The 11,219-nt window shown below is 37.5% G+C and overlaps 1 protein-coding gene across 1 annotated transcript; it reads left to right on the top strand.

The window, feature by feature from the left end:
• The first annotated feature begins 2,441 nt into the window (after positions 1 to 2,441).
• On the top strand, positions 2,442 to 10,230 carry LOC144430689 (uncharacterized). The gene is made up of 6 exons (XM_078118723.1): positions 2,442 to 2,564; positions 3,118 to 3,327; positions 3,873 to 4,100; positions 5,487 to 5,705; positions 6,657 to 6,792; positions 7,945 to 10,230. The coding sequence occupies exons 1-6, from the start codon at positions 2,519 to 2,521 to the stop codon at positions 8,159 to 8,161; spliced, it is 1,056 nt and encodes a 351-aa protein (XP_077974849.1). The 5' UTR covers positions 2,442 to 2,518; the 3' UTR covers positions 8,162 to 10,230.
• Positions 10,231 to 11,219: the final 989 nt, after the last annotated feature.

Below are 11,219 nucleotides of genomic sequence, written 5' to 3'. Positions count from 1 at the left end.
TGTATAAGAATATTGTTCATTGCACAACAGCCTTTTTAATTATATTTTTCTAGATTTTAGAAGGGAAATTAAGGTATTGAGTAGTGAGCTTAACAAAGGAAGTCAATTCTGAAATCATTAATGAGTCAACGATCACAACCCACTATTTTTACAATTAAGCCGAAACTACTCGCTATAAAAATTGAGTAAGTACTTTACAATCGTCACAAAACTTACACAAAAAGCAATACACGACTATTTAGACACGTTGCGTATCGGTACAGGTAAGGTAAAAACTCAGGGTGCTCCCGTACTATGTGAACCAAGATGGCGGACACCGGAACGTGGTATGTGTACCAGGCTGGGGTTAGACCATGATTTCAGGTACAAATACTACGGGAGTCACTTGGCTAATCCCCGAACTCGTAATAAAACTAAAATAAGGGAAATTGAAATAAAAATTATGGCCTAACTACACACTACGTTCCGATGTCCGCCATCTTGGTTTGCGTACTACAGGAGTACCAAACTTAGAGCATCTTGAAAAAACAGAGTGGGCAGGCGTGACGGAATAAAGAGTGTTCCCCGTTTTTAAAAATGAATGAACCAAAATGTGGTTTAAATACCAGGTCTCATAAACCTCAAAGAAATTTTGAAAACATAGTTAGTCCAGCAGTAACTTCTTAATCATATTCAAGTACTCGAAATTTGTCCATTCGTTGTGAAGAAAGCAACCTTTTTTTTATACAACAACAATTTAGCAAACCATTTCCGTAGTGTGTCCGTTTTTAACGGTTTGTATTTTAACGACAATGCCAAGCAGATTAATATTATTTCATCGATAGTATACAAAATTCAAGTTAATTATTTCTAATAAGAACCGATAATACGGCTTAATCATTTGGTGAACCACGGCCTCTCGTCCGGTTACCAGTCCATGATGGGTATGGGATTATTTAGCTAGTTATTTTTATTCAGATGCATGGCTAAAACTGATCGAGTGGTAAACAATATATAAATATGGTTTATTTATTGCGAAGGCGTACATTCGAGCCATCCATCTAAAAAAACAATAATAGCAATAAGGAAGTCATTGCCTTTAGATACGGATCAAGTTGCGAGGCGGGGCTTATTATAATTATACAGAATAGGTAGAAATAAAGCTGTGGATAGTTTGAGAGGTTTTTTGTGCGTATGGCTGCAAACTTCATTGAGCGTTAATGAATAGTTATATATTATTAGTATATTATATTAGTATTATATTATTTTGGTCTATTTCTAAATAATAAGGATTGATACAAATATTGGAATCTCAATGCCTTTGCGCTAGTGGATCCCTATGCCTATAATGCAAGGATGCAGGAATAAACATAACCATACTATGCAATTCAATAGTCCTGCTGCACACTAAAACACATTTATTTCGGTAACGTTTCGTCTGACCAAAATCAGACTTCCTCAGACAAGCAGTGTACAACAGTTTAGGACAGGGGTGTGCAACCCTTATAAGGGGCCAGTAAACAAATAACTGAGTTAAATCGCGGGCCACATCTTTATTTAACATAGGCTTTCTGCTAATTACAGGCCCAAAAAGTTTGCTTATCGATCTTGTAACATGCGTTGTTTGTTTCGCACAAGCTAGCTGTTGGGGCATTGTGAGGGATTGGAATTACACACGCGTACCAGACTAAACTAAATTGAAAACTCGTTTTGCTGGACGTACACCATTCAAAATTAGCACTTCTCCGCGGACCGCACAATTTTTCCTTGGGGGCCGCATTTGGCCCGCAGATTGCACGCCCCGGGTTTAGATCAACAGTCTATTGAATTGCATACGAAGGTTCGTTAATTATCACGATATTCCGAAGACAGGTTTGTGCCACCGCGTACAACTTACTCCATTTATATTATTCAACCATTTTTAATCATATATAAAGGCAATTAGAGCGTTACAGAAATCATTGCGAATCTATTGCGGATTAGATTACGGAGACTAAGTATAGGAAGTTGTATCTAATGGTTAGTGTTGGATGTTTATATTTCAGAGCAGTTTCTTTTTATTTCCGAGTTTTTTTCACGTCTTTCGCTCCGAATAAGGTAGGCACAAGCAGTTACTGGCATTTGAAGAGCTATGTTTTGAAGGACCGTAAAATCCTAGGTTGGTCTACCAAATTTATTGATTAACGATCGTCGAATGAAATATTGGTTAATTAAATGGGTTCATGCTTGCGATTTTACCAAATATTGTTCACAATAACTTTTAGTCTTGTTATAATATTTGGCAGTTTTTATACAACGCTTTTTTTTCTTTCATTTCGAACAAGGTTTTGTACAAGCCATCCAGTAATATATGGAGAGCTTCTTCTTGTAAGGACCGAAATCTTCGCCGTTCCACATTGACTACCTAATTTATAGGCAAATCGTGGTTCTAGAAAGAAGTTAATTGAATAAAAAATGCACACATCTAGTCATTACATATATTTCTCCAGGACGAAGTAGTTTTTTAGCTACTTGTAATTCTTACTCTTAAATTCTTAAAATGGGAAATCTATGGAAAGCTTGTCTTCTTTGTGGAATAATACAAGGTGAGTGCAGTTTAATGGTATCAATAACAAATACTTGAGATAAAATTGTAAGATGACGTAGTTGCAGCGAAGTAGTAGATGTGATTCGTAAAGAGCTGTTATTTTTGTAATATAAAATCAGGCGGTATGGCGCATCGTTCTAAGCGTCAGGAATAAGCTCGCCACCGCATCTCTGATTACACTACTTAGGTTTGCAGGTTTGAATTCCACGCGGGGACAGATATGTGCGAGAGGATTGCTGGACGCCCTTCGCTGTGGGGATGTTCACGTAAGCGCTGGTCGGCTACGGCTTCCTTCACCATCAACTCCATGTTTCCAAAAAACAAATAACTGGCTAACTAATCCGCAACCCATCCCCTATGCGAGCGTTTTTTAATTTATTATTGGTGCTGTTAAAAATAAAATCAATTCTACCCAACTAATAAGCCATTCGATTTCAAATTTCCAGTAATGAAAGATGACGGCAATTTTAATAAGTGCTTTTTGAATCGAAAATTTGAAATATTTTGTAAAATTAGGTCAGTTGACGCATTAAATCATATCTTCTTTTTAGGTCTTTTTATCGGCAACACCTTTGCTACGATGGAAGACATATCCTTAGAAGAGCTTAGTGGCGTAATTTCATACAACACATTGTTTGCGCTAGATCTACGCTGGTTGTTTAGTGATGAATCCGGCAACAGTGACATTTTAGTTCTGAAACTGTCCAATGTTTCTCTGATTTCACCGATTGGATATTGCTATGGTCAATTATCATTGCCTGGTAAGTAGTAGTCCCTAAGTAATCAGTATTTCCACATCATCACCCAGAGGCGTGTCAAACTTTCCAGCGTCGAGGCGATTTTCTGGTATTGATGCCACTTTATCCAACTTCAAAAATCATCTTGGTGAAAAACATATATTATAGTTGTTATATATGAGAATGAATAAATTAAAGGTCAAGTAAGAGTGAATTACCCTTATAACGTGTTGCGTGTTATGTATCTTAACGTGTTAAAAATACACTTTATTTGAACAATGTATTAGAAAAAAAAAAATACCACTTTTCAGGGTGAGGGAACCATGAAGCAATGCAATACTGGTTTATATGAGCAAAATTTCTCCACTTCACGAAACTAAAATGACCAGAAAACCAGCTTTGGTCTCTCGCGGCTTCCCTTCCGCAGTAATAACTGTGTGATTATCTTTTTATCTCGAATTTTGTGTAAAATTAATATTTTCACTGAAAAAAAACTTGACTTGTTTCACTATTTATTTCACACCACACCGACTGAACCTAATGCCTGAAGCAAATTGTTTATATTCCAGAACTTGCGCCAACATGCAATCCACCGTTTCCTTGCATAATCTACACAAAGGTCTCTTCCAATTGCGATTTTGATGCTTTACGTTACAATCTTACGGCGACTGGGAACTGCGGGCAGCAGAATGCCTTTTTCTCCTCTGATGAACTGCCGAGGTCAATCACGTTTGACGCGATCTTGGATTGGAGGAAAACTTTCAATATTGAATACAATTTCATTGCTTGTGCTACGGGTAAGTTTTTTTTATGAACAAGGATTTTTCACGCTTTTCGCTTTATATAATGCCCGTTTGAAAATTGATAACGAACAATTTGTAATGAGTAATGTACTATTTCTGGAAGGAATGAAATGAAATGAATGATTTGTTATGACCTACACAATTTTATAACACCCTGACTGAGGGTGATATATGTTAATCCGCGATGTCAATTGTCAACACACTGTTTTTAACGCTTCAACAACTCGACCACAGGCATTCTCGTCTGAGCTTTTGTCGCATAGATTGTAGAATTGCTGTCTGAACTGGAGCCTGCGTGACCTTCGCAATCACCAAAGCGTCATAATTCTCAACTTCTCAGACCAGAAGATCAGAATTTCAGTCCTTTTAAAAGTAGTACCACGAGAATGGAAAAAAATCTCGCTGATGCAAAAAGTTTCCGTTGTAAAAAAGTTGGTAATTTTGTAGTTGGGAGCACCAACTGGAGTCTAATTTTATGAACCCGTAATTGGGCTCGCAATACCAGTTCGGAGTCGGTATTGGTGATCATATAGAGTAGAGCAGTTTTCCCAACCTCTGGGTCCGAACCCAAAAGTGGGATGTTACAAAATTTCGGGTCGCTTGTTAAAAGGTTGGGAATCAATGGAGTCGAGAAAGTCTTCGCAAAATGACTGAGAAAAAAATTAGACTGTGTATTGAGTTCTTAAATGCAATATCGAAGAGTTTATAATTATGACTCTGAATAAAGGTGATTTAAAAATACGACTTCCGGTTCTATACTAAGAACTGATGCGTCATGACTTTCAGTCGAAGCACTGTTTATCGTTTCAATCGACTCATTATTCCACGCTTCCTAAGAGGAATATATTTCTCAACAGCGGATAGAAGTAATAATAATTGAATCTAAAAAATAACCGCCATGAACATAAAGCAGGATTATAAATCATCCTGATATATTATTGATACTGCTGGGACAAATAATCTCACTTCCCTCATAAGTTTAAAGTTGTGAAGTTTACAATCGACTACTACCCCCGTTTAAAATAATTTTGTCCCCGACTCAGGGCCGTGGGGAAATTATTGACCCCGACAGCCCTTCTTGTTTCGTGAAAATGGAATCTTAATAACAAAAATAATCGTGTGTCAAGAACGCTTAGTAAACTTAATGCTTTTGAGTTTCGACAAAAATTAAACTTATTTCATTATCACATTAAGTCTGAATTTTTCTGACCTCTCGGGTTCCGTCCTGTCCCGGTCCCAGTCAGTGTGAAACATGCCAAGCGACGATTATCGAGCTCTAGTTTTAACGCTATTGATACCAGTAAGTCATTGAACACCAAATAGCATTTGACGACCTTGGGCTCACATATATTTGACCAATTCATTTTATTATCATAACAGCAAAATCAACAACTACTCAGCCGACGACAAAATCTCGAGTAACTAACGGCACACAAGAAGCAGCCATAACCCTACAACAAAATGCAACATTCCAAATGCACACAGTGACGGAAAAAGGGGGAAACACGATAGCTCAAGATGTCAGAATCGAGCAAGTGTCGACGACAGCCAGTGAAACGAATGAGACAACGGAGGAGAAATACATTCTACAGAACATAAGTACGTTCTAATTTTTTAAACGATATTCACGCATTTTGCTTCAAACAAGGCCCTGTAGTGACCAAGAACGTAGCCAGCCCAAAATTTTGTTGGGAGGAGGGGTATTTGTTTTGTATAATGACGGCGCTCCGAACAAAGCCAGATAAAAGTAGCCATTGATATCTAACAATATCTTAAAAAAGTTCTCTACAGACCTACTCCGCAGTAGAAGTTATCTGAGGTATATAAGCTCGCATTTTTATTGATTTCGGTTGGTTCATTTGGTGAAAGTATTGTTGATAGCAAGCCAGGGAACATCCTGTTTTCAGTAAATCGATCAAGAATAGAGCAAAATGGTGTTGGAAAGGGCGTATAAACTTGTCTTACTGCAAATGCAGCAAAATTGCATAAGAAAAATTTTGAACAAATTGTTTTACACTGATACGTTATGTACAAAGCTGCCATGTTGGGTAGGCCGGATTTTTTTTAGTTCAGCACTGCCTGTCAAAATTTATTCCCGCTGTGGTTGAGGTACTTTTTACGATCTCTACAAAATTATTCGACTCCGCCCTTCGCTTTTGTGTAGCAAGCGGGGTGCATAAGGTCGCACCCCATCAAGCTTCTACACTCGACGAACCACCAAGGAGACTGGGCTTGGTGCAGTGGCGCCCAACATGTTTTAATGCACGCGCATTAATATGCTTCTATTGCGCATAGAATATGCTTCCGTTCGTTTTTCACTATATTCATTCATATATGAATCATTAGCTATATGTTAGGTGGAACTCGCACTCTCTCTATTTTACAGTTAGAATAATTAACAAAGTATGCATAAAGCCTGAATACGTATCACGATAATAAGACAAAAGACACTGGATATATCAAAAAATATTAGTAATATCACACATATTCACAAAGTCGAATCCTTTCCATCCATCTTGTGTAACATAATCCTATCTCCCTCATTTACAGCCACGCCACAAGCTATCAATGCGACAGCAGAAGGAATCGAGTCAGCAATATCGATAACTAACTTCGCAATCATCATAGCTTTCGTAGGTGCTATCTTGATCATCGCTTTGGTAGTGATAATCTGCATGTGTCGCAAGTAAGTGTGTATTCGATTTTGTAGGCTTTCCCGGTATAGGTTTTGTATGTTTTTGTTCGAGTTGTGTTATTTTCTATACGAAGTCTTTAACTGTATTTTGCTCCGATTAGTGCCCTGAACAAGCACCCACTGTTAGGTGAGGAGCTACTAAAGTTTGCCTAGGGTTAGGTGTGGAAATGGGATTTGAATCAGAGATTTTAACAAATTTCATATTTGGGTCTAACACTTTAAACACTAAGCCATTCATCGGGCTATACGCTTTTGACTTGGACTCGATTTTCAAAATTATGACGTATGCTCTCCTAACTGCATGAAATTCAGACTTCGACTCAAAAGCAGTACTGGGCTTTTTCTTTTTCAAATATCTGAAAACTTCAGAATCGAAACAAATAGTATTTCGAATCGATTCGAATACTTCAATTGTATGTGACTTTTTATTGTGATGGCAATTCAGGCACATGAATAACTTAAATCATAGAACGCTCAAATTCGGCCGCGACCACCAATATTACCAAAAACATAACTCCAGCGCTACATGCCGTCTGAAACCCAATAGCCAACAATGCATGATTTTATAGTATTAATCAGCACCATCATATTAGCATGATGATGATTAGATAGGACACAAATACAAAGTTATAATGAAATCTGAAAAAAAAATATTACAACAATCTCATTATAATGTAGAAGAAACTTTCATCTCCATGTACTGAAAAGGTGAGACGCATTTGTCGTTTTATTTTAGCTTTCTCAGAAGACACATGTCTATATCAAATGTATATTCATTAAGGATGCAAAATGCAGAGGGCAGACCTATGGTACAAAATTAGGTTAGATCTTATGCTATAGTACCAGCTTGAGGTACATCTCACACTATTGTGTGGCGGACTCCGTGCTATGCTACAAGCAAGTCCCAACAATATCATACGAAACCGCAAAATGATTATTAAAACAACCTCGTGCTCAAACAATCCTGAGTAATTAAAGTTTGCAGCAGGACTCTTGAATCACTTAGGATAGTTATTTTTACTCTTGCTACAGCATCTCTGCATTATATGCATACGGATCCACCGGCACAAAAGCATAGAACAAGACTAAGTAGTTTCGCATAAACCAAATCATCGTGCTCAATATTTTTATTATATTTTTAAGGATGAGATCTAGGCGTTCGGCTTCGCTGACAACACCAAGTCAAATAGAAAGCGCTAAACCAGACGGGCCGAGTGGAGAAGTTGAAATGATGGAGAACCCTGCTGAAGTGTTAACAACCACCATGCACGCAGCGCCCATAAAAATCATCGCTTCCTCTGGAAATGCCAACCAAGGATCTTCAGATGTAGGAATGGATGACGTTAGTTTACAAGAATAAGTGAGCGCTAAGTAAGCAGTTGTTAAGGAAGCCAAAAATCCCAAGTATACGAACACGACTTCATAAAAATTGAATAAGAACCCGTCATTTCTTGTTTTGTATCGTATATGATATCTCTATTGTCCTATTATGAAAACCGTTTTTCAGCATACCAATACAAAAATGTTCACAACTGAACCATTAATCACACCACTAATCACTACTATCAATGATGCTCCAAAATTGAACGCACACGACTTTAAGAAACTTATAAGTAAAAACGGTACTTCCGAGGTATGTGAACCAAGATGGCGGACACCAGAATGTAGTATCTGTATACCAGGTCAGGGTTAAGCCATAATTTTATTCCAATTTTCTTTATTTTAGTTCTATTACGAGTTCGAGGACTAGACAAGTGACTCCCGTAGTATTTGTACCTGAAATTATGGCCTAACCCCAACCTGGTACACATACTACGTTCCCGTGTCCGCCATCTTGGTTCACATACCTCGGGAGTACCGTAAAAACTCGTCAGTTCATGTTTTCTATCGTATATATTATTTCTAATATCCTATTATGTAAACTGTTATTTTTTTATTGTTTCGATGCTCTATGTTCACAACTGAACTATAAAACCATACTACCACTCAACGTATCTATCTATACGTAAAAGGGCAAGGATTAAAAATGCGTCCCTTGATCGTCATCTGACAACTTTTAGCAACTGTTGTTAAATTAAGATACTTGTACAATGTACAATAATATTTAAGTAAAAATACGAGTTTTGATTATTTCCGATGTGAAATTATATTATTGAAACAATTTACGATTAAAGCTTTTTGCCTTTTTTGCGCCCCTATCCAAACGGCGTCCATGGCTGTATCACCCTATATACGCCACTGCTACCAATACTAATAATATGAATGTTGAATATACTTTATAAAATTCCCACCTTGGAACAATTTGTTTTTACAACTATTGGCATTTCGCTGCGAACGAGGCTCTGCACAACCAGCCACTGCTAGGTAAGAAATTACTAAAGTTTGAAATCCTAGTGATTTATTGCAATCTGAACGAAGTGGCCATGAAATGTGAGTCCTATATTTTAACCTTCCAGCATAGTCACGTCTAACGTTTTAAAAACTAGGCCACCGCGTCTGTCTGGCTGCTTGCAATCAACCAAATAAAACAATGCCATAAAATAGGATTTAAGACGGCTTAAACATACGGTGAAAAGCGGCCTTTCGTGTGGTTACCAGCCCATGTCGAGTATGGGAATAGTTAGCAAGTTATTTGTTCCAGATGATTGATTTGATGGTGGTGGAAACCTTGAACATTCTCAACTCATAGAACTTATAAATGAAATCTCATCAATTCTTGTTGTGTATCGTAAATTCCATTCCTAATATCATAATATATATCTCATTGATTATTCATTGCATTTATTTTTTTTATTACCTTTCCGGTTCGGCATTAAGATCTTTTGTACAAAGCCCCCTGCACTAATGCAAAAATGTGAGAAAAACGGGGCTCCCGAAGTATGCGAACTAAGATGGCGGACATCGGAATGTAATATGTGTACTAGGTTGGGGTTAGGCCATAATTTTAGGTATAAATACTACGGGAGGCTCTTGGCTAGTCTTCGAACTGATAATAGGACTAAAATAAGGAAAATTGGAAACAAATTATCGCCTAACCCTAACCTGTTACCGATGTTACGTTCCGATGTCCGTCATCTTGGTTCGCATACTTCGGGAGCACCAGAAAAACACCTCCTTCACGTTTTAAACCAACAAATTAGTAATTTTTCAGTTGGGGTTAGGAACGATTTGAAAATTTGAATTTCCTTCTGAACCCTAACTGGATAATTACTAGTTTTATTATTTTAAGCTTTGGCCGATAAAACAATACTGATACCCCTAAAAATAAAAAATAAAAGCGCACTTGACTTTATGAATCACCAGTCAGTACTTGCTGTACTATATGCCATCTCTAATATTTCATTACATTTTTCGTACAATTTTTCATTGTAAACGCAATATATCTGCAACTAACCCAATATAACAACTAAAATAATATTGAAAATTAAATATACTACAGCAGGTGTGTTCAACATTTATTGTCGGTGGGCAATATAAGCACATCTAACCGGGATACAAAAAAGATTTAGCGGGAAAGGCTAGAGAAGAGAATGCGGCTATCGTTTGGTTTTGCAGTAATAAAAGCACCGGCACCAGAGCATTTTCAAAAATAAACTGTCGTATTAGGTTATTATGATTGATAGGAAAAATCTAGGTGATGACAAAGGCAATACTAAATGGTTGGCGGGGCGGGCGTGGCCCTGGTGCCAACTGTTGCACAGCCCTGTACTAGACTATGGAATGCCAGAGTTCAAAATTATTGTAGTCAAATATATACTATCTCTAATATCCTGCTATTACATATGTCGTTGATATTTCGCCGTAGTGATGCAATATGTATGTGGCTAGACCTGTGTTCCCTCTAAAATGTGCGCGCGCAAACAGCTTTCAGAGTCTGCGGACACGCATAGATTTACTGCGCACATACGTATTTCGATGTAATGTAACAATGTACTCGGTTGGCAGGTTGAGAAAGTTTGTTGTTGGCCCACCCATTACCCGGTTAGAACGCCAAAATTTCTTCATAGAGTTTTTGCACAAATATTATTCATTTCCAAAAAAGTGCGCACACACCAAAATTTCTGCGCACACATTCTACAAAAAATTAGAAGGAACACTGGGCTAGATCTTTAAAAACTATTCCACGACTACTACTACTAATAAAAAATATAAAGGTCATCGTCTTCATAAAATGTTCCGGCTTTACAATAATTCTCGTCAATTCTTGATACCTTACATATGTTATATCCAGTGGTGGGATTCAGCCGGTTTGCACCGGTTCTCTAGAACCGTCTCACGGAATTTTATGAGATCAGCGAACCGATTAACATTACTGGTTACTGTCAATGTTTTGCTTGTAACAGAACCGGCTGAAAAATATGACTTTTGTGAAGGAACCGTCTGACAAAAACTTGAATCCCACCACTGGGTATATCCCT

Source organism: Styela clava, chromosome 12, assembly GCF_964204865.1.
Source record: "Styela clava chromosome 12, kaStyClav1.hap1.2, whole genome shotgun sequence".
Lineage (NCBI taxonomy): Eukaryota > Metazoa > Chordata > Ascidiacea > Stolidobranchia > Styelidae > Styela > Styela clava.
Note: the sequence above shows the minus strand (reverse complement) of the source record. Positions and strands in the feature narration are given on the sequence as shown.

Excerpts from the sequence above, each read along its gene's own strand:
- LOC144430689 (XM_078118723.1), top strand. The coding sequence starts at position 2,519 with ATGGGAAATCTATGGAAAGCTTGTCTTCTTTGTGGAATAATACAAG. Across the intron at positions 4,101-5,486 it reads TTTCATTGCTTGTGCTACGG|CAAAATCAACAACTACTCAG; the intron begins GTAAGTTTTTTT and ends TTATCATAACAG. Across the intron at positions 6,793-7,944 it reads ATAATCTGCATGTGTCGCAA|GATGAGATCTAGGCGTTCGG; the intron begins GTAAGTGTGTAT and ends TATATTTTTAAG.